Here is a 22,007-nt window from a genome sequence, read left to right as displayed (position 1 = left end):
TCTAAATGATTGATCAGTTTTATTATAATCCTAATAAAGATTGCTAATTAGTTGTATGATATCGTAAGAATCTTGATTATATTAATGAAACATATCTTTGAATTGTCAGCGCCGTCCAGCTTATAATGTTTTTCGACATTCTAATCTGTCCTTGGCAACTTCTTCGCTAAACATTCCATTTTACATATTTCTAGTTTTATTTTAACAGATTTCCTTCCATATATTACATGAACATGTCATAACATAAAAATAAAATACAAAACAAAGAAAATGCGAAGAACATGGGTACTCGCGGAAGAAAGCTGTAGGTTTTTAGGTCAACTATGTAAAACATATATGTATATTTAATAATTAGTAACCAACAATCTACATGCCAAGACTCCTATATATAAATTAAATGTAGTGTTTAAGAAGTCACATACGAAAAAGAAAGTGAGATAATAATAATCCAAAAAAAAAACTCTTGTTTTTGCCAACGTTTTAGACGATCAAATGGCTTACATTTACCAAATTTCAGCAGTTGTGTTTCTAGCGGTTGCGATTGCTCCGCTATTAGCTGACCCACAGTCACCGATGTTTCCCGATATGACTCCTGAATGTGCCACGGTTATGCCTGACCTGCTCGAAAAGTGTTTCGCAACCGGTAGTGTGACGCCAACAGAAGATTGCTGCACCGATCTAAAATCCGCAACCTCAACGCAAGTCACTTGCCTTTGTGATAACCAGGGGCGGACCCAAGATATTTTATTACCCGGGTCAAATTGCTATAACATTATATCATTAAACCAAATTGTGCTAGATTTAAATATACATAACCTATGCTATTAACAAGAAATTTTGAAATTTAAGGAGGTCAGTTGACCCTCCTTTGATACACATAGGTCCGCTACTGGTGATAACTACATTGCAAATCCGGCCGTTGCGAACATCACTGGACCTTACTCCAAAGCAATCACAACCAAATGCGGCGTTTTCGACAAATTCTCTTGCGACGGTACTAGTAAAGGTACGTTACCAGGCCAACTCTTTTATGTTATAGTAATTTCAAACAAGAATGGTGCGTTCATGGTAACTAATTGATTTTGGTTTTGTGTGGTGAAGGAGGAGAAGAAAAGAAAGGAGGAAGCAGCAGTAGCAACGGCAAAGGCAATGGCACGAGTCAGGGAAATGGAGGAACAACGAACAAGGTTGCTGCATTAATGGCTATGTTTGGTTTGGTTGCAAGTCTGGTCTTTGTTATGTTTTGATTTAGTTATTTTTTATTCATATCAAGAAAATATGTGAACCCACCAAATTTTATGTAATTTTTCTTATTCTTCTTCTTAATTTTTCCTCCCAAGAAAATCTGTGAACCCAAAACAATCACGTACGTTTATATGATTGCATGATTTTGCATCTGTTAACGTTTATTTGCATTCTTTGAATTCCAAAAAAAAAAAGACGTTTATTTGTATGTTTTAACTTTGTTTGGGCCATATTGATGAGCTTATAATGGCCCATGAAATACCAAGCTAGAAAAATGAGTTTGTGATTATGAAACTCGCCAACAAAAATATCAGTCGGTTTAGTTACAAAACAAAAATATCAGTCGGTTTATTCCAATTTTGACATTTTGGTTTGGTTCAATTCGATTTTCCAGATCAGAAGTCCCTCGAAGATATCTCAAAATCCACTTCACAGCATTCCAGTGTTCTCTTCCAGGATTGGAGAGAAAACGACTAACTGTACCAACAGCGTGAGCTATATCAGGTCTTGTACAGACCATAGCATACATCAAGCTACCAACTGCAGAAGCATATGGAACCCGTGCCATATCTTCCTTCTCTAACTTTGTTTTTGGACTCTGTTGACTGTTCAATCTAAAGTGTGTAGCAAGAGGAGTGCTAACAACTTTAGACTTGTCCATGTGAAACCTTTGAAGTACCTTTTCAATGTACCTCTCCTGAGATAAGTAAATCAACTTCTCACCTCTATCTCGAACAATTCTCATACCAAGAATCTGTTTCGCTGGACCCAAATCTTTCATGGCAAAGGACTTTCCAAGCTGGTTTTTCAACTCTTGAATTCTGCTCAAGTTCTTGCCAACAATCAACATGTCATCAACATACAATAGCAAGACGATAAAATCATCTTCACCAAACATTTGCACAAACACACAATGATCAGAAGTAGTCTTCTTATAACCATGCTCCCCCATAACTGACTCAAACTTCTTATACCACTGCCTTGGTGCCTGTTTCAAACCATAAAGACTTTTCTTCAAGCGACAAACTAAATCCTCTTTGCCCTTTTTCACAAAGCCTTCCGGTTGTACCATGTAAATCTCTTCCTCCAAATCTCCATGAAGAAAAGCAGTCTTTACATCCATTTGCTCAACCTCTAGATCAAGGCTCGCTGCCAATCCAAGTACAACCCGAATGGATGACATCTTCACAACAGGAGAAAAGATTTCATCATAATCAATCCCCTTCTTTTGGCTGTACCCTTTCACAACCAATCTAGCCTTGTATCGAGGTGACAAACTGGTCTCATCATGCTTAATCTTGTACACCCACTTATTAAGCAATGCCTTCTTGCCCTTAGGCAATTTTACCAACTCAAAAGTATGGTTCTCTGCAAAAGAATCCATCTCGTCACCCATGGCATCATGCCATTCATCTTTGTGTTCATCCTCTAAAGCTTCATCAAAGCTCTCAGGTTCTCCCCCATCAGTAAGTAGCACATACTCACTAGGATCATACCTTGTCGACGGTTTTAGACCTCTCTCAGATCTTCTAACAATAGGAGGGTCTCGGTAGTTGGTGTCTCACCATGATCGTCATCATGATCACCAATATCATCATCATGTGCGGGAGCATCTGCACCAGGTGTATCAACTTGAACCTCATCCTCGACCTGACCGTGAACCGATGTAGAAGGAGCAACCACTGAATCAATCAAACTCTCATAACTCTGAGTTGGATTTCCGGACTTGTCAATGTCCTTAATCGTTTGATCTTCCATGAACACAACATCTCTGCTCCTAATGAGCTTCTTCTCAACGGGATCATAAAATCTGTATCCAAACTCATCTTGACCATAACCAATGAACACACATTGTCGCGACTTCATCTCAAGCTTCGACCTTTCATCCTTGGGAATATGAACAAATGCCTTACACCCAAAGACCCTCAAATGACCATAAGAAACGTTCTTACCGGTCCACACCCTCTCTGGAATATCACCCTCCAATGGAGCACTCGGTGATAGATTCAGCACATGAACAACCGTGCTTAAAGCCTCACCCCAGAAAGTCATCGCCAAGCCTGATTGTGAAATCAAACATCTCATTCTCTCGACAATAGTTCTGTTCATCCTCTCAGCCAACCCATTCAACTGTGGAGTCTTAGGCGGCGTGAACTGATGTCTAATACCATGTTCCTTGCAATAAACATCAAATGGTCCAGAATACTCACCACCATTATCACTGCGGATACACTTCAACTTCTTTCCCGTCTGTCTCTCAACCAATGCCACAAACTGCTTGAAGTATCCTAGAACCTGATCTTTCGTCCTCATAGTAAAAACCCACAACTTCCTTGAATGATCATCAATGAAAGTGACAAAATATGATGCACCACCAAGAGATTTTGTTTTCATTGGACCACACACATCTGAATGAACCAGATCAAGTACCTCAGGTTTTCTAGAAGGTGCAGAAGACTTGAAAGAGACCCTGTGTTGTTTTCCCCGCAAACAATGCGCACATTTATCCAAGTGCAAACCGGAGATACCTGGAATAGCTTCCTTCTTAGACAACACAGACATTCCCTTCTCACTCATGTGACCGAGTCTCTTATGCCACAATTCCATGGCATGATCATTCTCCAAAGCATTAACACTGTCTTTGGAGACCTTAGCCTGCATCAAATAGAAAGATGAAAGCTTCTCCCCTCGAGCCACAACCAAAGAACCACGTGAAAGCTTCCATTTACCACCGCCGTGTAAACTGTAGAAACCTTCATCATCAAGTCTTCCCGTAGATATCAAATTCATCCGAAGATCTGGGACATGCTTAACATCTTTAAGCATAAGTCTAGTCCCAATACTAGTCTCCAAGCAAATATCACCAATGCCAACAACTTGAGCCAAACCATCATTCCCCATCTTCACAGAACCATAACTACCCGGAGTATAGGTAGAGAACAAATCCCGCTGTGATGTAGCATGAGTAGTAGCTCCACTATCAACCACCCAACTGGTGTCTTGACATACATTAATGGCATCATCTTCAAGAAGAATGAGAAATTGATCGTCAGTGATTGTCACACGATCTACTTCTTCTTGCTTCCCTTGCTGCTTGTCTTTCTTCAACTTCCAGCAGTCTTTCTTTATGTGCCCTTTCTTATGACAATAATGGCACTCTAAATTCGCAAATTTGTTAGATTTGCTCCTGCTCCTGTTCTTATCTTTCTTGGGATCTCTAGATGAACTCCTCCCCCTTGACTCAGTGACTAACACATCTGATCTTGAGGAACTAGCATTTGACTGCCTTCTAGTTTCCTCATTCAAGACACTGTTTTTCACCATATCCATCGAAATAACACCATTCGAAGTAGAGTTACAAAGAGACATCCTAAACACCTCCCATGAATCTGGTAGTGTACCAAGAAGCCACAGACCGTGAATCTCATCCTCAAACTTGATTCCCATATCAGACAGTTTATTGAGCAGCCCCTGAAATACATTTAAGTGATCAGTCATTGGAGTTCCCTCCTGATATCTCAACTCAATCAACTTCTTGATCATGTACATCTTATCATTCCCGGTCTTCCGAGCGTACAATTGCTCTAGCTTCAACCACAAAGAACGAGCATCAATCTCATTTTCAATATGATTCAACACATTATCATCTACCCATTGCCTTATCAAACCACACACTTGGCGATGTTGCAACTTCCACTGATCATCAGTCTTCTCTACAGGTTTCTTCTCCTCAAAGACTGGAACATGAAATTCTTTCACAAAAAGCAAATCTTCCATCTTGCCTTTCCATAGATGATAATTAGAACCATTCAAGCTTATCATTCTGCCCATATTTTCCATCCTGCCCATATTTTCCATTGCTCACAGAAGCAAATTAATAACCCAAAGTTATCAAACCCAAAGCTCAAAACCAACCTGGCTCTGATACCACTCTGTTGGGGAAACAACACACGATTACGCAGCGGACTAAAGTTTCACCCGAACTAATGTAAACCTTGTGAGGAAAATACAATGGACTTGGCAGCAATAACTTCAAAAACTTAAAGTAAATGAGACCACCAATTTTTACGTGGAAAACCTTCTCGATGTGAGAAAGAAAAACCACGGGACCGTAGTCCACTCAAAATCCACTATATCAAATGTATGAGTGTTACAACCACGTCCTCCCTGTTCCACAAGAACAGATACAGAGACTAAGGCTCCAAAGAGCAATCTCCAAACACAAGAAAACTCAGCAAGAGAGCAATACAAGAGCTTAGAAATAAGCAGTTCCAAACGACCCTAGGTTCGCTAAGATTCCGGTCACCAAATCAAATCTCCACCGTACAAATCCTAGATAAACAGGTCAGGAACACCTCTGCAAAATTTCAGCTCAAACCGAGAAGAACTCACCGTTGGATCTTTCAAACACTCAAGACCACACCAGCTGAAGAACTATGGCGACCAGCTACGCTAAAACTCGGATTTCTCACAAACCAACCGTTGAAACAAAATCTCCACCGTTGAATCTGAAGACCACTGAGTCACGAAGCTATCCACAAAATATCAGCCCGATCAGAACACTTTAGAGCCCTCAAACGTTGTCTTGAATAATCTGGCCGAAATCCCCTTTCTCTCTCTTTTCTTCTTCTCTCTCTTTTTGTTTTTCTTTTTCTTTTTCTTGTGTGTTATCTCTTGCCGACACTTTCTTTTTCTTCTTTTATATATATATATATAATATATACATATAATTTTCCTTCCTCCACTAGAAGGAATAAACAACACACGTCAACGGCATTGAAATTGTAATAGTAATCGGCTTTCTTCACACATCATTAGAATGAACTGTCGATTCCATCTAAATGATTGATCAGTTTTATTATAATCCTAATAAAGATTGCTAATTAGTTGTATGATATCGTAAGAATCTTGATTATATTAATGAAACATATCTTTGAATTGTCAGCGCCGTCCAGCTTATAATGTTTTTCGACATTCTAATCTGTCCTTGGCAACTTCTTCGCTAAACATTCCATTTTACATATTTCTAGTTTTATTTTAACAGATTTCCTTCCATATATTACATGAACATGTCATAACATAAAAATAAAATACAAAACAAAGAAAATGCGAAGAACATGGGTACTCGCGGAAGAAAGCTGTAGGTTTTTAGGTCAACTATGTAAAACATATATGTATATTTAATAATTAGTAACCAACAATCTACATGCCAAGACTCCTATATATAAATTAAATGTAGTGTTTAAGAAGTCACATACGAAAAAGAAAGTGAGATAATAATAATCCAAAAAAAAAACTCTTGTTTTTGCCAACGTTTTAGACGATCAAATGGCTTACATTTACCAAATTTCAGCAGTTGTGTTTCTAGCGGTTGCGATTGCTCCGCTATTAGCTGACCCACAGTCACCGATGTTTCCCGATATGACTCCTGAATGTGCCACGGTTATGCCTGACCTGCTCGAAAAGTGTTTCGCAACCGGTAGTGTGACGCCAACAGAAGATTGCTGCACCGATCTAAAATCCGCAACCTCAACGCAAGTCACTTGCCTTTGTGATAACCAGGGGCGGACCCAAGATATTTTATTACCCGGGTCAAATTGCTATAACATTATATCATTAAACCAAATTGTGCTAGATTTAAATATACATAACCTATGCTATTAACAAGAAATTTTGAAATTTAAGGAGGTCAGTTGACCCTCCTTTGATACACATAGGTCCGCTACTGGTGATAACTACATTGCAAATCCGGCCGTTGCGAACATCACTGGACCTTACTCCAAAGCAATCACAACCAAATGCGGCGTTTTCGACAAATTCTCTTGCGACGGTACTAGTAAAGGTACGTTACCAGGCCAACTCTTTTATGTTATAGTAATTTCAAACAAGAATGGTGCGTTCATGGTAACTAATTGATTTTGGTTTTGTGTGGTGAAGGAGGAGAAGAAAAGAAAGGAGGAAGCAGCAGTAGCAACGGCAAAGGCAATGGCACGAGTCAGGGAAATGGAGGAACAACGAACAAGGTTGCTGCATTAATGGCTATGTTTGGTTTGGTTGCAAGTCTGGTCTTTGTTATGTTTTGATTTAGTTATTTTTTATTCATATCAAGAAAATATGTGAACCCACCAAATTTTATGTAATTTTTCTTATTCTTCTTCTTAATTTTTCCTCCCAAGAAAATCTGTGAACCCAAAACAATCACGTACGTTTATATGATTGCATGATTTTGCATCTGTTAACGTTTATTTGCATTCTTTGAATTCCAAAAAAAAAAAGACGTTTATTTGTATGTTTTAACTTTGTTTGGGCCATATTGATGAGCTTATAATGGCCCATGAAATACCAAGCTAGAAAAATGAGTTTGTGATTATGAAACTCGCCAACAAAAATATCAGTCGGTTTAGTTACAAAACAAAAATATCAGTCGGTTTATTCCAATTTTGACATTTTGGTTTGGTTCAATTCGATTTTCCGCAAATAAAAAAGCATGAAGCCGGTCCAAAACCCGGCGATGCTTATCCGTTTAGAAGGTACTAGAAGAAACCCTTATTCACTTGCCTTTTTCTCCAAATTCTCGAAATCGAAACACACGACTTAAACAGAAAAAGACGAGACTTTTAACACTCAGACCTAAACCAACACTCTTCCTCTTTCTCTCTCTCGCCGATCGGAAGCAGATTTTTTTCTCAAAGGATGGATTCAACGAAGCTTAGCGAACTCAAGGTCTTCATCGATCAATGCAAGTCTGACCCTTCTCTTCTCACTACTCCTTCCCTCTCCTTCTTCCGCGACTATCTCGAGAGGTTTGCTTCGATCTAATCGTTTTCTTATGCTTTAGTTTGTATCTGTGATGGTTTAGGTTTAGTAAAGTATTGATCTTTGAGTCTCTGTTTGTGTACAAAGTGTATTGCCCTGATCTCATACTGAAATGTATTGTGGAATTGATAAACCCTTTACTCTCTTGTGGATGAAAGTTCTTGTCTTTGGTTTTAATTTCTTGGATTTAGTGAAAAAGTGTATGTGTTTCTGATGAATTTTGGTATCTTTATGATTTCAGTCTTGGTGCTAAGATACCTACTGGTGTTCATGATGAAGAGAAAGACACCAAACCGGTATACACCTTTGTTTTGTTTGATTCAATTGAATTCGTTTGTGTTTTTGCAGAAGAGTTTGTTTTTGACTTGATTGTTTGTGTTTAACAGAGGAGTTTCGTAGTGGAAGAGAGTGATGATGATATGGAGGAAACTGAAGAACCGAAACCGAAAGTGGAGGAAGAAGAAGAAGATGATGAGATTGTTGAATCTGATGTAGAGCTTGAAGGAGACACTGTTGAACCTGATAATGATCCTCCTCAGAAGGTACGATGATGACTAAGCTTTCTATTTACTAATTTCTCTCTGATTATGTGTTTCTGACTCTCTTGCTTTTGATACAGATGGGGGATTCATCAGTGGAGGTGACTGATGAGAATCGCGAAGCTGCTCAAGAAGCTAAGGGCAAAGCCATGGAGGCCCTTTCTGAAGGAAACTTTGATGAAGCAATTGAGCATTTAACTCAGGCAATAACGTTGAACCCGACTTCAGCTATTATGTATGGAAACAGAGGTTAGTACAAGTTGATGTTGTTCTTTTAACTTCCATCAGATGGGTCCATCAGATGGGTTTCTGAGCCTGATTGTCTATATTTGTGTTTCAGCTAGTGTCTACATTAAGTTGAAGAAACCAAACGCTGCTATTCGAGATGCAAACGCAGCATTGGAGGTACAATGGTCTACAATTTTCCTTGGGAATTTTGTTTTATGGTGATGATATTGAATCGTTTTTGTGTTTGTGATCACAGATTAACCCTGATTCTGCCAAGGGATACAAGTCACGGGGTATGGCTCGTGCCATGCTTGGAGAATGGGCAGAGGCTGCAAAAGACCTTCACCTTGCATCTACAATAGACTATGATGAGGAAATTAGTGCTGTTCTCAAAAAGGTATGTGCGGGTTTTTCTATCTGTTTAATCTCTTTTGATTCTTTAACAATGCATTAGCGTGATTCTGTTACAAACTTTTTTCAAATTTTGTAGGTTGAACCTAATGCTCATAAGCTTGAGGAGCACCGTAGAAAGTATGACAGATTACGTAAGGAAAGAGAAGACAAAAAGGCTGAACGTGATAGACTACGTCGCCGTGCTGAAGCACAGGTAGCTTCCTAGACCATGAGATCGATCAGAATAATCTTTCGATAACATTAGTCTCAATTTTGTATTGACCTTATCACTTAGCTATAGACTTGGGTTTTGTTTAAATTATGTTGAGCTTATACATGTCTCTCTCTTTCTGTAAGGCTGCCTATGATAAAGCTAAGAAAGAAGAACAGTCATCATCTAGCAGACCATCAGGAGGCGGTTTCCCAGGAGGTATGCCCGGCGGATTCCCAGGAGGTATGCCTGGCGGATTCCCAGGAGGAATGGGCGGCATGCCCGGTGGATTCCCAGGAGGAATGGGCGGTATGCCCGGTGGATTCCCAGGGGGAATGGGTGGTGGTATGCCTGCAGGAATGGGCGGTGGTATGCCCGCAGGAATGGGTGGTGGTATGCCCGGAATGGGCGGTGGTATGCCAGGTGCAGGCGGTGGTGGCGGTATGCCTGGTGGTATGGACTTCAGCAAAATATTGAATGTAAGAGTGACTATTTGTGAATTACAAAAGTCCAGATTTTAGGAAGTTAAACTGCAAAAGAAGAGATTGACATTGCGAGATTGGTTTGATATTTGTGAGCAGGATCCTGAGCTAATGACGGCATTTAGCGACCCAGAAGTCATGGCTGCTCTTCAAGATGGTAAGAGTCAATTAAAATTTGCAGTTAATGTTATACTCTAATGTGTTTTCAGAGTATTTTTGAGATATTGTTTGAATGTTAACAGTGATGAAGAACCCTGCGAACCTAGCGAAGCATCAGGCGAATCCGAAGGTGGCTCCGGTGATTGCAAAGATGATGGGCAAATTTGCAGGACCTCAGTAAACAAAACAACAAGTTTTCTTCTTCTCTTTGCCGATTTCTGTGTTTAACTGCGTGAGAAAAGAGATATGTTGGAGATTTTCTTTTTCTTTTATGTTTTCGTTGGAGAGGAACTTAAAACAATAAAACAGAGCTCTTTTCTCTTCGTTAGTAATTTACCCTTTTTCTCGTGTTTCACTTCCCGAGTATACATGGACCATTATCCTTAAAATCTATTTACATTGAAAGATGAACAAGAGGGTAATTGTTACGAAAATTCATATGACACATCCAATAATTGTTGAGTAGACTGCAAGTCAGCAATCCGTACCATATAAGAGAAAAAAATGTAATATTTTGTGAAACAAAAATCTTTGAGTGGACTTAAAGGGCTTTTAATGTGAAGAATAAGAAGCCAAGGGATCTCTTCGTTTAGTTCGTTGACAAACATGTAGGAGACCAAATAATATACAAGTCCAGTGTTGACGGGTTTGTTGCATTCACATTTAACTTTGTCGTATCATCTCATTTCAAATGATTTGACTCAAAATTTAAACCTTTGAATTTTATTCTTCAAACAATTAAGATACTATTTGACTCGTTTGATATCATCAGGGTAGAAAATACATAAATTTTGGGTTTAAGGAGTTATTTGGTTGGTAATAAGTAAATCTATTTCCTGTAACTATTATTCTACACTAATATAAACTAGTGAACATAAAACGATATGATAAATGCAATTCCAAACTGTGTCTCCACAATATGAGAAATGGTTTCACTTATGGATTAAATTAATAAAAAAAAGTATTGGTTCTCGTTACAAAAAAAAAAAAAAAAAAAATTAGTGGTGCGACAACTAATTCCACAGAGGAAAGGTTTGTGATGTGGAAGTACATTGGGAAACTCCTCCACATACTATTTTTCATACGCATTTTAAGTGACCAAAATCATATAGTCTTTGAAAATCAATACAATTATAAAAAGATGAAAAGTAATAGATACACATCTCTTCTAAGTTAGAAGATTCAAACGCGTTGATAGCGAATCTTAAATTCCGAATCGTCCAAAGTTCGGTGTTGAAGACAGAACTAAACCTACGATAGATTTTTATTTTTATTATTCAACATCTTGTTTGTGGAATGAAATAAAGTATTATTGGTATAGGAATTTTTAAAATTTAAAGTAATAAATATGTAATTTATTATGAAATTTCAAGCTACATATTATGTAAAATTTAGAAAGAATGATGTGTTAGTAATTAAGGAATATTAAATGTATATTCATGATTAAAGATAACAAAAACTAAATACTTTTGAAGTATTTTTTATAACAAAAGTACAAAACACTCAAAATAATGTGATCTTCATTAGTTTGTATGCTAATGTTTCTCTTAAGATTGTTTAGTACAATGATACAATATCCAAAGATATGCAGGAGAGAACTAGTGTCTCAAATTTTAAGAGTTTTGTTTAAACATAACGTTGGACCCTAATATTGAAACATATTATATTTCCTCGGGCTTTGTTAACATGTGAATAATTTATACAAAACAAAGAAAGTAAACTTAATATGTATTCTTGACTTTGACGAAACCCTACCAAACCCTAATTAATAATACTTGAAAACCATGGTGCACACTTACTGCTTTACATGGATGTATTATCTTCTACTATATGTTTATGATTTGTATGCGTGTATATATGTTATATATAATGTACACATATATGTATATGCCCTCCATGCTTGTGACATCTTCCAGAGAGTTGCCAATATGATAATGGTGAACAGTCAAAACCCAAAATCATGAACACCAAAGTCTTGACAATAATCCAAAAACATCTTCTCGTCGTTGATTCTTTCCGGTGACCATATCGGAAAATCTGCATCGGCGCCGGAAATATTATTGTCATATAATGTTCCACCAACGCCAAAGTTACTATCACTCCACGAGGCCTCAGCTTTAGTAGTTTCGTCGGACCATAAGTAACTAAACAATTCATCATCATTATAAATGTTGTCAATTAGATGATTTTCACTATCCATCGAACTGTTTTGATCAGTAACCGTGCTACTACTTTCTTCTTCTGTTGTCGTGCCACTTATCTCCACGTCTTTGGTGTTTGTTGTCTTTGGTTCCACTGATATAGCGTCTGCTGGATTCGACGAAATGGTTTTGGAATTACCTATATTAGAAGGTTCTTGTGGTAGAGGCTGATGGGTCATAGGGTCGATTCCCATCTTAAGAAGTTTTTTCTTGATATGAGTATTCCAATGGTTTTTTATTTCGTTATCTGTTCTTCCAGGTAATCTTGAAGCTATCTTAGACCACCTACAATGCAACCAATGGTTTTAAAAAACAAATTAATCACAAGAATTTATAATATTTTATAAAGTGTTGGTGGATATATATATGTTATAATCTTGGAATAGAAACACAAGAAGATTGACAAAATAAGTTAACATTATCTTTGCCAGAGAAGGACGTTACTTTGTCTTGAAGTTGATTTCAAAGAAAAAATGCAAATCAAAACTTGTTCTACTTATTGGACCAACTTATTTGGAACTATCTAATTTATTATTAGGCATAATTTACATAACACATAAATACACTAAACATGTTGGATCACATGCAATTGACTTAGCTTTATATTTTATGAATAACATACATGATCCAAACTAATGTTTATCTTAAGTCTCTAGTTTTTGTTACAACGTAAAATTTTAATTTTAACATAAATTTGAAAATGTTAAGCCTCCATTCATATATGTGACATAAATCATTAAGTAAGAATTAGAAAAATAAAATAATGGAATTATTATATGATTCGTTATGTAGGCTTACTTATTTCCGAGATGCGCATGAAGATCAATTACAAGTTGTTCTTCATCATGAGATAGAAGGCCTCTCTTTAAGTCAGGCCGGAGATAGTTAGTCCACCGGAGACGGCAGCTCTTTCCACAACGGCGGAGACCGGCCAGCTTCGGCAAAGCACGCCAGCAACAATGGCCGTTGGTGAGTATGAAGTTTATGAGCTTCTTGTCTTCCTCCGCCGTCCACGGCCCTTTCTTCACCCCTAGCTTGTCACAGCATGGCTGCCTCCCCATTAAATACTAAATGATATGTGTGATTGTATATTATGTTATATGGGGATGTGAAATAAAGAGTATAGAGAGATGGAAAACTAAAGTTATTGAGGATGGAAAATCTCAACTGCTTGCAAGTTATGTCAAAAGCCTACCAAAGCTCACCCACCTATATATAACCTTCTCACACCTTTCCCCCACAATTGTTTTCAGAAGAAAAAAAAAATTTACATCTCTATATTTTCAAAAGAGTTTAAATAATTCTTATTAAAAATGTAGTTGCATTATATTATGGCAAGACATTTTTACTAGTAGCGGTTGTAAAGGTATTATATATGGTCGGATTGGTTACACAAAACAATACAAAATATTTAGTGGTTAGTGGTATGTGAAAAGTTAAAAACAGTAAAAATAGCGAATAAAATCAATACAAAAAGCTAAAACTATTTTTTTGTATCCTTTTTGGTATTGTATATGTGAATGATAACAATGAAAGCTGTAAGAGATTATCAATCATACTCAAAATATTGCCACTTGTTGATCTCTTGATGTAGTGGTTGAATTCTAACTAGTTTAATTTATCGACGGAAATACAATTAATAAATATTTTTAAATAGTTTAAAATTTATTCAAATTTTTTTTAACAAAGTACTCCCTCTGTCCCAATATACAAGATATTTTACACCTTTTCATTTGTTCCATTATATAAGATTTTCTCTAATTTCAATGCATGATTTATATTAATTTAATAATTTTTCAGTATTTTAATTATGCAGTATCTTCTTCTATTAGTTGAATTTAAATAAATGAGAAAAAATTTATTGTTTTTTAATCTATATATTTTTAGTCCAAACATCTAATAAAATGGAACAGAATGAGTATTTTAGTATATATACCCGTATTCACTACTTTATCATTGATTATAGAAGAAGAATATATGATCTAAATAAGTATTATGGATTACTCGTTCATACAAAAGTACATATAGATCAGAATTATTTTTAAGGTACCTATACAGATGTCATGATGGGGAAATGACAACAGTTTCAAAGAAGATCTTTTGTATCTGACTTTATACATACTACGGTTTATTTACTTTTATATTGAATGGTTCATTTTAATTAGGAGTTATAGTCAGCTAAAGAATTAAGGTTTCTGTAAAATAAGGTTACTTTAATAAATAATGATTCAGGTTTTTTTTGGTCAGAAATGATTAGGGTTAAGAAATATAATTTTTCCTACTTTGTCAAATCTGTCACTAATATGATCATAGAAAGGAGTATTGGAGATGTTGCATTTGTTTTGTGAAAATGACTTTGGAACTAATGTGAAAGGATAGGATGCGTGCAAAGGTACGCAATCACACGTGCGACTCATACATCTTTTACCCAAATATACTTGTTAAGTTTCAAATAAATATATAGTTTGTATTTTTACCATGAATGCTATAAAGTATAAGCTTATAGATTTATACAAATATCATATCAGTAAAATTAAATAGAAAAGAAAGTTGACCAGCAGTTCTCTCCAAAATCACATCAATAAATTAAAGTAATGTATCAATTTTAACATTAAAAGGATTTTGATAACTATAAGACTAGTGCAATTTTAAATTGTTAGTCACTTAAATTTGTCACCAAAACTGTTGATAAATCACCGACTCTAAAACGAACAAACAATAGTTGTTGTCACTATCGCTATCTATTGTGATATAAACACGAATAAAAATCATGATCCAGTCTTCACAAAACCGATTTTACATAGATTAGTCAGAATTTGTCCAATATTCTTTTTTTTTTCAAAATCTCAAATAATCGGCTTGGTCCGGTTTAAAATGTATGGCAAATTAGTTTGAGATCTTCAGTCCATACTCCATTGCGAATTTGCGATAAACCATTTTTTTGGCAACCGTAACAAACCTAATAAGTATATACGTGTCTCTATTTTTGGTAAGATTTTTTTTTACATAACATAGAAGAAACTTAAAAGCTTCAATAATGAATTGCCGCAAAAAAATTGTTGTCGCCGATACGAAAATTAAGTATAGACGAATATCCATTTGACACATAGGTGTACACGTAAAGACCACTGTATCAATATATTTTTGATGATTCTAATCTTTGCGACTTGTGGGTGACTTGCAATTTTGGTTCATGGTTTGGTTACAAACTAGTCTATCTTTCAATATTAATTTAAAATTCTTCGTCTTATCATAGTATAGTATATACATTTTTTTCAGAATGTGATTTTGTGACACGATCAGTTCTTTGTTTAATCGGATCAGGAATGTTTCAAAAATCTTCCATGAAAGAATGTATGCTAAGATATGATATTAATGCTGGTAATTGTTATTATATATATATATATATATATATATATATATATATATTTGGTAAAATTGGAATTAATTACGGATTTTGTCCTTTTTATAATGACATTTGTGGATTTTGTACTTTTTGAATAGTTTATGGATTTTGCTCCTTTTCATGTTCCAAAAATATGATTTCACATACGTTCCACTCGTTATGTTTGGGTTTAGTCGGTTCCATTTGTTCTTAGGGTTTAGTATTTGATATAAAGTACGTATTTTTACCAAAAAATCATAAATACGTATACTTTCAAGTGTTAAAAAAGGGAAAATCCGTAAACTATTAAAAAAATGATATTTTTATAAGTTTTTTTTTTTAAATGGCATTTTAGGTAATAATCCCGTAAAATTGTTATTGTAAATATTGATATCCTAAATGATGAAATAGGCGGATATAGTAGCGAGAAAGTCTTTAGCATACCGAAATAAGGGATGTGACCAGATTCTAAATATGTACACATTTTTAGGTTTTGGGAGTTTATATGTTACATTTTAAAACTCAATTCGGGACATTCAAGAGAAATGCCATTTTTTAAAAAGAAAGTTTGTTGACTTTCATTCGAATGGATTCGGATAATCAAAATGGATATTTTACACTATTATTTCTTTTAAAACCTCTCTATGTTCATATGGTATGGAATCAGAAGTTTTGTTTTTCTGCTCAATGATGAATTTCGGTTCAACGAAATTAGTTTGTAATTAATGCTTTAGCATTATTTTTCTTGATTCCGATTTCTTTGACTTGTGTTTTAGTACTACTACTCTACTGCTCAAAATAAAACAATATTTTTTCTAATTACGATTTGTCCACCCCAAATATATATGTTCCCACTTCTTGGCCACGAAAATTTTCCTGGCCCCAGACACAATGTGATTCTTTGTCTCTTGTCTTCTTTGTTAATCATGGCGCTAGAAAAAATGTAACACACACAAGTCGCAAGTGTATGTTTGCGTGTGATTAAGACTAATCCATAAGGCCATAAGACAGAGAAAATAAGATAAAATAGGAGAAAATATTTCACAGAGTATTTAATGTGATAACAAAAATATTCTAAACAAGATTAAAACAAATTGGACTATGGGAGGTCGTCCTCCCCTCATCTACATAAAAAAGATCTCGAAATGAGAATATATATTGTATTAAATGTCTAAAACTCAATAAACACAATTATAAAAATCTAAAACTCAATAAACACAATTATAAAAGTGACATTTCAACACCTTAGGAATCGAGACTTCCGCTCTAAACCCCACCACTTTCTTCTATTTCTCTACAACTCTCATTTGCTAATTATTGATTAATTAAGATTCAAGACTCTAAATCATCGCTTGTTCCCTTAATCAAAAGTATAAATCAACGTCTTGCTTTAATCCCATTTTCAAGTCACCACTTACGTAACTTACGAGTAATGCCATCGTCATTATACTATGCATGCATATATATAATAAATTCGTCTGGCCGTCTGGGTATGTATGTACGGAACTGTAAATATAAAGATATGGCACTATTGTTAGTCAAGTCACTTTTGTTCCCTTTATGTAGACTACTTATTTATTTAAATACTACTCCCCTTTTTTTATAACTTTTGTTCCCTTTTTTTATAGATGATATTTTAGGAAAATACACACAAATTTAAAAATTATTTAATTTTTATTTATTTTTAAATAAAAATATCATTTATTATCTAATCAACCAATAAAAAAATAATCTACATAATATAAATCATCAAAACTACTAAAAAAACTAATTAATATTACATTAAAAATAAAAAACATCATCTATTTTAGAACAAAAATATAAGCTTAAAAGATCATTTATAAAAGAACAGAGGTAATAACTAACTAAAACCCTAATATTTACATCTTCTGTAATTATTCTTAAGAAATGTTATAATCTTTATCTGTTTAACATAATTATCTATTGTTCATATTCACATAAAAACTATATTTGTTTTTTTTAGCTATGTTACATGTTATAGAAAGTGTTAATATTGGTAACAGTCGTACATATTATATCCTTTGTCACTACATAGTTTGCAATTTGCATAAGATGTTGCATGCTCAAAAAGTCAAAATATTAGTCTAGTTTTGTGTTTAGAAAAATCGGTTATAAACCAAAATAAAATTAAAAATCCGGTTATAAATTAAACAACACATATACTATAGATTTGTTATAATGATATTTTTAAATCATAATTCAAATATACTTTTGTACTTAATTAATTGGCTGTATAAACGTTGAAACGAATAGCAAGTAATTAACTATTTTTAGATATTTGAAATAAAACATTGATGAGAATTTTTTTTAGTTATTACTGTTACAGTATTACTTAGATACTATTTGAGTATTTGAATCGAAATGATTTAAATATCTAACCGGACCTACTCAAGAAAATGTTTTCCAATGGGTTTGGCCTTTCTCGCTGGGCGAGCGCATCCGATTCAAAAGTCCTTTCCTAAACCACTTCCCGTTCAGTTGCTGAAAAATAAATGGGGATCTTCTTGTTGGGTCTTGTACGTACCGCGATGATCAAATGTTTTAGGGCCGAATTTATGAAATTATATTTAGGCCCATAATAGTTTCACTTAGTGCAATCAAGCCCACACCCGTGTTGATCAACGACATTTGAACCATCGTCGCTGCTTTTGACTTAAACAATTAACAACAAAAAATAGTGGTTTTGGACATTTGAACCAACCATCGTCGCTGCTTCGCCAATCAAGTTCCATTTTTCTTCACTAACTTGAATTTTATTTTTCTTCACTAACTTGAATTTTATTTTTCTTCAGGTTTTTTTTTTCAATTTGAAAATTCTCGGATTGTTTGATGTTTAATGTAAGATCCAATGGTTATAGCTTTCTAGTAAGAGCTATTAGGACATAATGTTCCACATCGGAAGTTGAAAGGGATCCTAAGTAATATATAAGGGATATATGCCTCTCCACTCATTGCCAATTGGTTTTGAGTTGGAAGCTCATATTCTAATATGGTAGCAGAGCCCGATCCACACATGTCCAACCCGATCCGACCCAAAGATGGTCTAATCATCGACAAGGCCCAAAATTGATGCCGTCGATCTAAGCCCGAACATTCCGAGATTAATGGCCAAAGAGCCATCATCTCGAGGGGGCGTATTAGGACATAATGTCCCACATCGGAAGTTGGAAGAGATCCTAAGTAATATATAAGGGATATGGACCTCTCCACTCATTGCCAATTGGTTTTGAGTTGGAAGTCCATATTCTAATAAGAGCATGATTATCAAGGGTCTCTTAATATTGGCTCTTAAGAGTATTTAATTATTAAATTTGTAAAAGTTATAGTTAAGATATTGTATTTTTGTTTTAAGATTTATGTGTCTCCAATGGTAGGCTCTTAACATGTGGTTCTTAGAAGAAAAAAATTAATATAAAAATTAATTTTGTAATTTTAGAAAACTTAATAATTGTTGCAAATTAAAAAATTTAAAACATACATGAGATACAATTTATAAGATACATAACATAAAGCACAAATGTTTTAAACTTGATTTCTAGAAAATTTTGTCTATATATGCTCGACCAAATCCTTCTTCAATTGTTGATGCATAGCTCGATCACGAAGTCGAGTTCTAGTGACCATTACGAAGTTGAATTTTTGGATTAAGTGGCAAAAATGAAATTTGGGATTAAGTAGAAAATATAAAACTTTTTGGATGAAGTAGAAAAGATTTGAATGTTTGGATTAAGTAGAAAAGATCAATTTTCTAATGAGTATAAACGTGTGTGGTATGAGTTTGTGAGAACAAGTGAATAAGTGACAAGAGTCAAAATCTATTAAAAGAGTTTTTGGAATCCCAAACATCATGCAAGAGTTGGGATCAAAGCTCAAAATAAACACAAATAATAGATTTCAACAAAATCAATCCCTACAATGTATCATGAGAAATGCAGAGATGGCATCACGTTCATTCTTATCTTTGACGTCAAGATACGTATCATGAATTCTTCTATCTTTCTTCTCTCAGTAAGTCAACATCGTTGCTTGCTATTTTCTTTTCAAGCAGCCATCCATCAACTGTTAAAAGTAACCGACTCCAATAACCCCAAGGCATATCATTCACCGGTAATTTTTAACACTGTCAAGTTCTGACTTAAGCGACTGAAAAATGATTTACAACAATGATCAAAAGAAGGCCTAATTTCAGAAGTGGAGAGTCACAATATACCACTAATACAAATGAAACCCATACCAAAGCTTTTACAACCTCAGGCACAGTTATATTACTTAAATTCTGCCCATCATTATGCCCAATATCAACCGTGGCATGAACATTCTCCTCCTTCTTCTTTGCAGGTTTATTTTTGCGCCGAGTTAAGAATGGCCGCCTTTTCCTGGAGTGTTCAGCTTTCTTTGTTTCCCCAAGTACTAGTTTCTTTTCTTCTAAAGCTCCCTGTCTCCACAACAAACATTTAAACTAGTGTATACACAAATTTTGATCTTAGCACTAGTGCTAGTAGGAACAAAAATATACCAGGGATTGAACAATTTGTGACGAACGTTTGCATTTTCTTGGACAGTTTGCACAAGGTCAAACTTTGCTTTGGAAATCTGTAGAGAGAAATACACATGTCATGAGCAGAAAACGTCTCCCAAATTCAAGCATATGCAGATCACCTAGTTGACAAACGGGATTTGTTTCTTCACCAACTCGATCAAGGTAACTTCATAATAAATTATATCACATAATCCAATTTAGTTTCATGAAGGAGCTTGACACCATATCATGTGGTTCCTTACCTCGTTATCCATCTGCTCATTATTTAGTGCCAAATTCAGTTCTTCAATGTTTACTTCTACCTCTTGGAAAAAAGGTTAATCCCTTGTAAATTGCAAAGGCTTCATCAAATTCTCCAATCTCTGCATTCAACTGCATGTATAGCTTTTAGAAAAAAGAGCACTTGATTCAAAGCTGCAAAATTTACAATGAAATTGAAAAAGATAACGATTTCCAGATTCAATTGAGAAAGACGAAGAATTGAGGAAAAAGTCGTCGGAGTAAGGATTACCTGAGAAGCGAATTGGATTGAGAAGAGCCGCCATCCGTTGAGATGATGAAGATGCCATCCTCCGATCACCAACTTAAACAATCAACGGAGGAGACGAAGATTTGAGACTGAGAAGATTTCTCTTTGGTTTCTCAGTCACAGAGAAAAGAGAGAGAGAGAAAAACGCGAAACAATTTTTTTCCTTCCTCGGGTTTTACCAAGCCCCATTCTGTGAACGATACTTGTCCGTCTCTTAGGTGAATAAACATTTCTTAACTAAGGAACGTTTTTTAAGTTTAACTCTCATTTTCCATTTAATTTTAATTATATAATCTCTAAGATTTATGTTAAGGAACTACCGTTAGTGGAAGCCCCCTTGCCCCATTGGTTGACTAAGGGTTGATTAATGCTTCTACACCAAGAGGTCTGGGGTTCGAGTCCCAGATATTGCGATTTATTAACAAATTTGCAGATTAATGAAGGCAAATGTGCAGGGGATCTCCAGCGATGTACAATTATAGCCGTTCGCCAGGATTCTACGCAGAGAAGGAAGTGTCGCCAGGTCGTGGATCATTGAAGGTATTCATCAAGATCATAAAGAAGGAAGTGTAGTCTATCGTAGATCTAGTAAGGGTCGGAAGGAATTGTCAGTTGTAGAATCGTCTATATAACAGTTCTCATAATTTGCAATTAATAATAAATCTAAACGACAAAAAAAAAACTACCGTTAATGATGCTCTAACCGTCATACACTAAGTTAATAGATATATACAAAAGAAAGACTTTAAATAGGAGAAGAATAAGTAATGAATGATCAGAATATGTCCACGAAAGCTTTGTGTTCTTGGTCTCACTCTCATAATCGTGTTAAGGTCTCACGCACGTAACTTTCACAAGAGTAATTACACCACTCCAACGATTTGAAAAGTCTTTAAAGAAATATCAAAGTGGCACTTTCGTAATTATGTAGATTTCACAATTTGGCTTTAGCTTTACCTAACCAAAATGCCATGGCATTATGAGAGCTCGTAAATAGCCTTTTAGCCTTTTCAGCATTTTTGTTAACTCATGCATTCAATCTTAAACACTCACATCTACCTAACTACACTATTTCAAGTAAAACACAACCAAGCCGATCTCTAATAAAAACTAAGCAAGTTTTAATGAAACGCGAATTTTGCAAAAACTCGAACCTAACAAAACCAAATTCGAACCATACTAACTGAAATATCGACCCCTAATTAATTCTGCTTTTTGTCCAAAAAAAAAATAAATTAATTCTGCTAAAGTTGGCTGC

At 35.2% G+C, this 22,007-nt stretch overlaps 6 protein-coding genes across 7 annotated transcripts in view; 4 read left to right on the top strand and 2 right to left on the bottom strand.

The window, feature by feature from the left end:
• The window catches only part of LOC110226184, a 646-nt gene extending 476 nt beyond the window's left edge, over positions 1-170 (top strand). The window contains exon 2 of the mRNA XM_021016906.1: positions 110-170. Within this exon, the coding sequence (XP_020872565.1) occupies positions 110-170 (61 nt within the window). The remainder of the gene's footprint in view (positions 1-109) is intronic.
• LOC9305886 lies at positions 92-1,353 on the top strand. Its single transcript, XM_021018126.1, has 3 exons — positions 92-715; positions 893-1,006; positions 1,102-1,353. The coding sequence occupies exons 1-3, from the start codon at positions 493-495 to the stop codon at positions 1,245-1,247; spliced, it is 483 nt and encodes a 160-aa protein (XP_020873785.1). The 5' UTR covers positions 92-492; the 3' UTR covers positions 1,248-1,353.
• Positions 1,354-6,081: 4,728 nt separating this feature from the next.
• Positions 6,082-7,434, top strand: LOC9305885. Its single transcript, XM_021018125.1, has 3 exons — positions 6,082-6,796; positions 6,974-7,087; positions 7,183-7,434. The coding sequence occupies exons 1-3, from the start codon at positions 6,574-6,576 to the stop codon at positions 7,326-7,328; spliced, it is 483 nt and encodes a 160-aa protein (XP_020873784.1). The 5' UTR covers positions 6,082-6,573; the 3' UTR covers positions 7,329-7,434.
• A 269-nt stretch (positions 7,435-7,703) lies between these two features.
• Positions 7,704-10,428, top strand: LOC9303830 (FAM10 family protein At4g22670). The gene is made up of 10 exons (XM_021017835.1): positions 7,704-8,048; positions 8,303-8,357; positions 8,448-8,603; positions 8,681-8,849; positions 8,941-9,005; positions 9,085-9,225; positions 9,319-9,435; positions 9,579-9,911; positions 10,014-10,071; positions 10,157-10,428. The coding sequence occupies exons 1-10, from the start codon at positions 7,939-7,941 to the stop codon at positions 10,252-10,254; spliced, it is 1,302 nt and encodes a 433-aa protein (XP_020873494.1). The 5' UTR covers positions 7,704-7,938; the 3' UTR covers positions 10,255-10,428.
• Positions 10,429-11,722: 1,294 nt separating this feature from the next.
• On the bottom strand, positions 11,723-13,579 carry LOC9303829 (protein ODORANT1). The gene is made up of 2 exons (XM_021018013.1): positions 13,073-13,579; positions 11,723-12,559 (listed from the first exon to the last, which is right to left on the bottom strand). The coding sequence occupies exons 1-2, from the start codon at positions 13,333-13,335 to the stop codon at positions 12,019-12,021; spliced, it is 804 nt and encodes a 267-aa protein (XP_020873672.1). The 5' UTR covers positions 13,336-13,579; the 3' UTR covers positions 11,723-12,018.
• Positions 13,580-19,760: 6,181 nt separating this feature from the next.
• Positions 19,761-20,914, bottom strand: LOC110226416. 2 transcript variants are annotated; one of them, XM_021018170.1, is made up of 5 exons: positions 20,732-20,914; positions 20,463-20,634; positions 20,197-20,273; positions 19,915-20,105; positions 19,761-19,823 (listed from the first exon to the last, which is right to left on the bottom strand). In XM_021018170.1, exons 2-5 carry the CDS (start codon positions 20,480-20,482, stop codon positions 19,782-19,784), a joined length of 330 nt encoding a protein of 109 aa, XP_020873829.1. In that variant the 5' UTR covers positions 20,483-20,634; positions 20,732-20,914; the 3' UTR covers positions 19,761-19,781. The 2 variants fall into 2 exon arrangements, 1 of the variants encoding a protein (XP_020873829.1); XR_002330439.1 differs by having other exon boundaries at positions 19,809-19,823; positions 19,915-20,115; positions 20,732-20,911.
• Positions 20,915-22,007: the final 1,093 nt, after the last annotated feature.

This window comes from Arabidopsis lyrata (genome assembly GCF_000004255.2).
Source record: "Arabidopsis lyrata subsp. lyrata unplaced genomic scaffold ARALYscaffold_7, whole genome shotgun sequence".
Taxonomy (NCBI): Eukaryota; Viridiplantae; Streptophyta; class Magnoliopsida; order Brassicales; family Brassicaceae; genus Arabidopsis; species Arabidopsis lyrata.
The sequence above is the reverse complement of the archived record's forward strand: the minus strand, read 5'-3'. Positions and strand labels throughout refer to the sequence as shown.

Coding starts and splice junctions, on each gene's coding strand:
- LOC9305886 (XM_021018126.1), top strand. CDS start 493: ATGGCTTACATTTACCAAATTTCAGCAGTTGTGTTTCTAGCGGTTGCG. Junction 716..892: donor AACGCAAGTCACTTGCCTTT/GTGATAACCAGG, acceptor GGTCCGCTACTG/GTGATAACTACATTGCAAAT. Junction 1,007..1,101: donor TTGCGACGGTACTAGTAAAG/GTACGTTACCAG, acceptor TGTGTGGTGAAG/GAGGAGAAGAAAAGAAAGGA.
- LOC9303829 (XM_021018013.1), bottom strand. CDS start 13,335: ATGGGGAGGCAGCCATGCTGTGACAAGCTAGGGGTGAAGAAAGGGCCG. Junction 12,560..13,072: donor CATGCGCATCTCGGAAATAA/GTAAGCCTACAT, acceptor GTTGCATTGTAG/GTGGTCTAAGATAGCTTCAA.
- LOC110226416 (XM_021018170.1), bottom strand. CDS start 20,482: ATGAGCAGATGGATAACGAG. Junction 20,106..20,196: donor CACAAATTGTTCAATCCCTG/GTATATTTTTGT, acceptor AGGGAGCTTTAG/AAGAAAAGAAACTAGTACTT. Junction 19,824..19,914: donor CTGAGGTTGTAAAAGCTTTG/GTATGGGTTTCA, acceptor ATCATTTTTCAG/TCGCTTAAGTCAGAACTTGA.
- LOC9305885 (XM_021018125.1), top strand. CDS start 6,574: ATGGCTTACATTTACCAAATTTCAGCAGTTGTGTTTCTAGCGGTTGCG. Junction 6,797..6,973: donor AACGCAAGTCACTTGCCTTT/GTGATAACCAGG, acceptor GGTCCGCTACTG/GTGATAACTACATTGCAAAT. Junction 7,088..7,182: donor TTGCGACGGTACTAGTAAAG/GTACGTTACCAG, acceptor TGTGTGGTGAAG/GAGGAGAAGAAAAGAAAGGA.
- LOC9303830 (XM_021017835.1), top strand. CDS start 7,939: ATGGATTCAACGAAGCTTAGCGAACTCAAGGTCTTCATCGATCAATGC. Junction 9,912..10,013: donor ACTTCAGCAAAATATTGAAT/GTAAGAGTGACT, acceptor ATTTGTGAGCAG/GATCCTGAGCTAATGACGGC. Junction 10,072..10,156: donor CATGGCTGCTCTTCAAGATG/GTAAGAGTCAAT, acceptor GAATGTTAACAG/TGATGAAGAACCCTGCGAAC.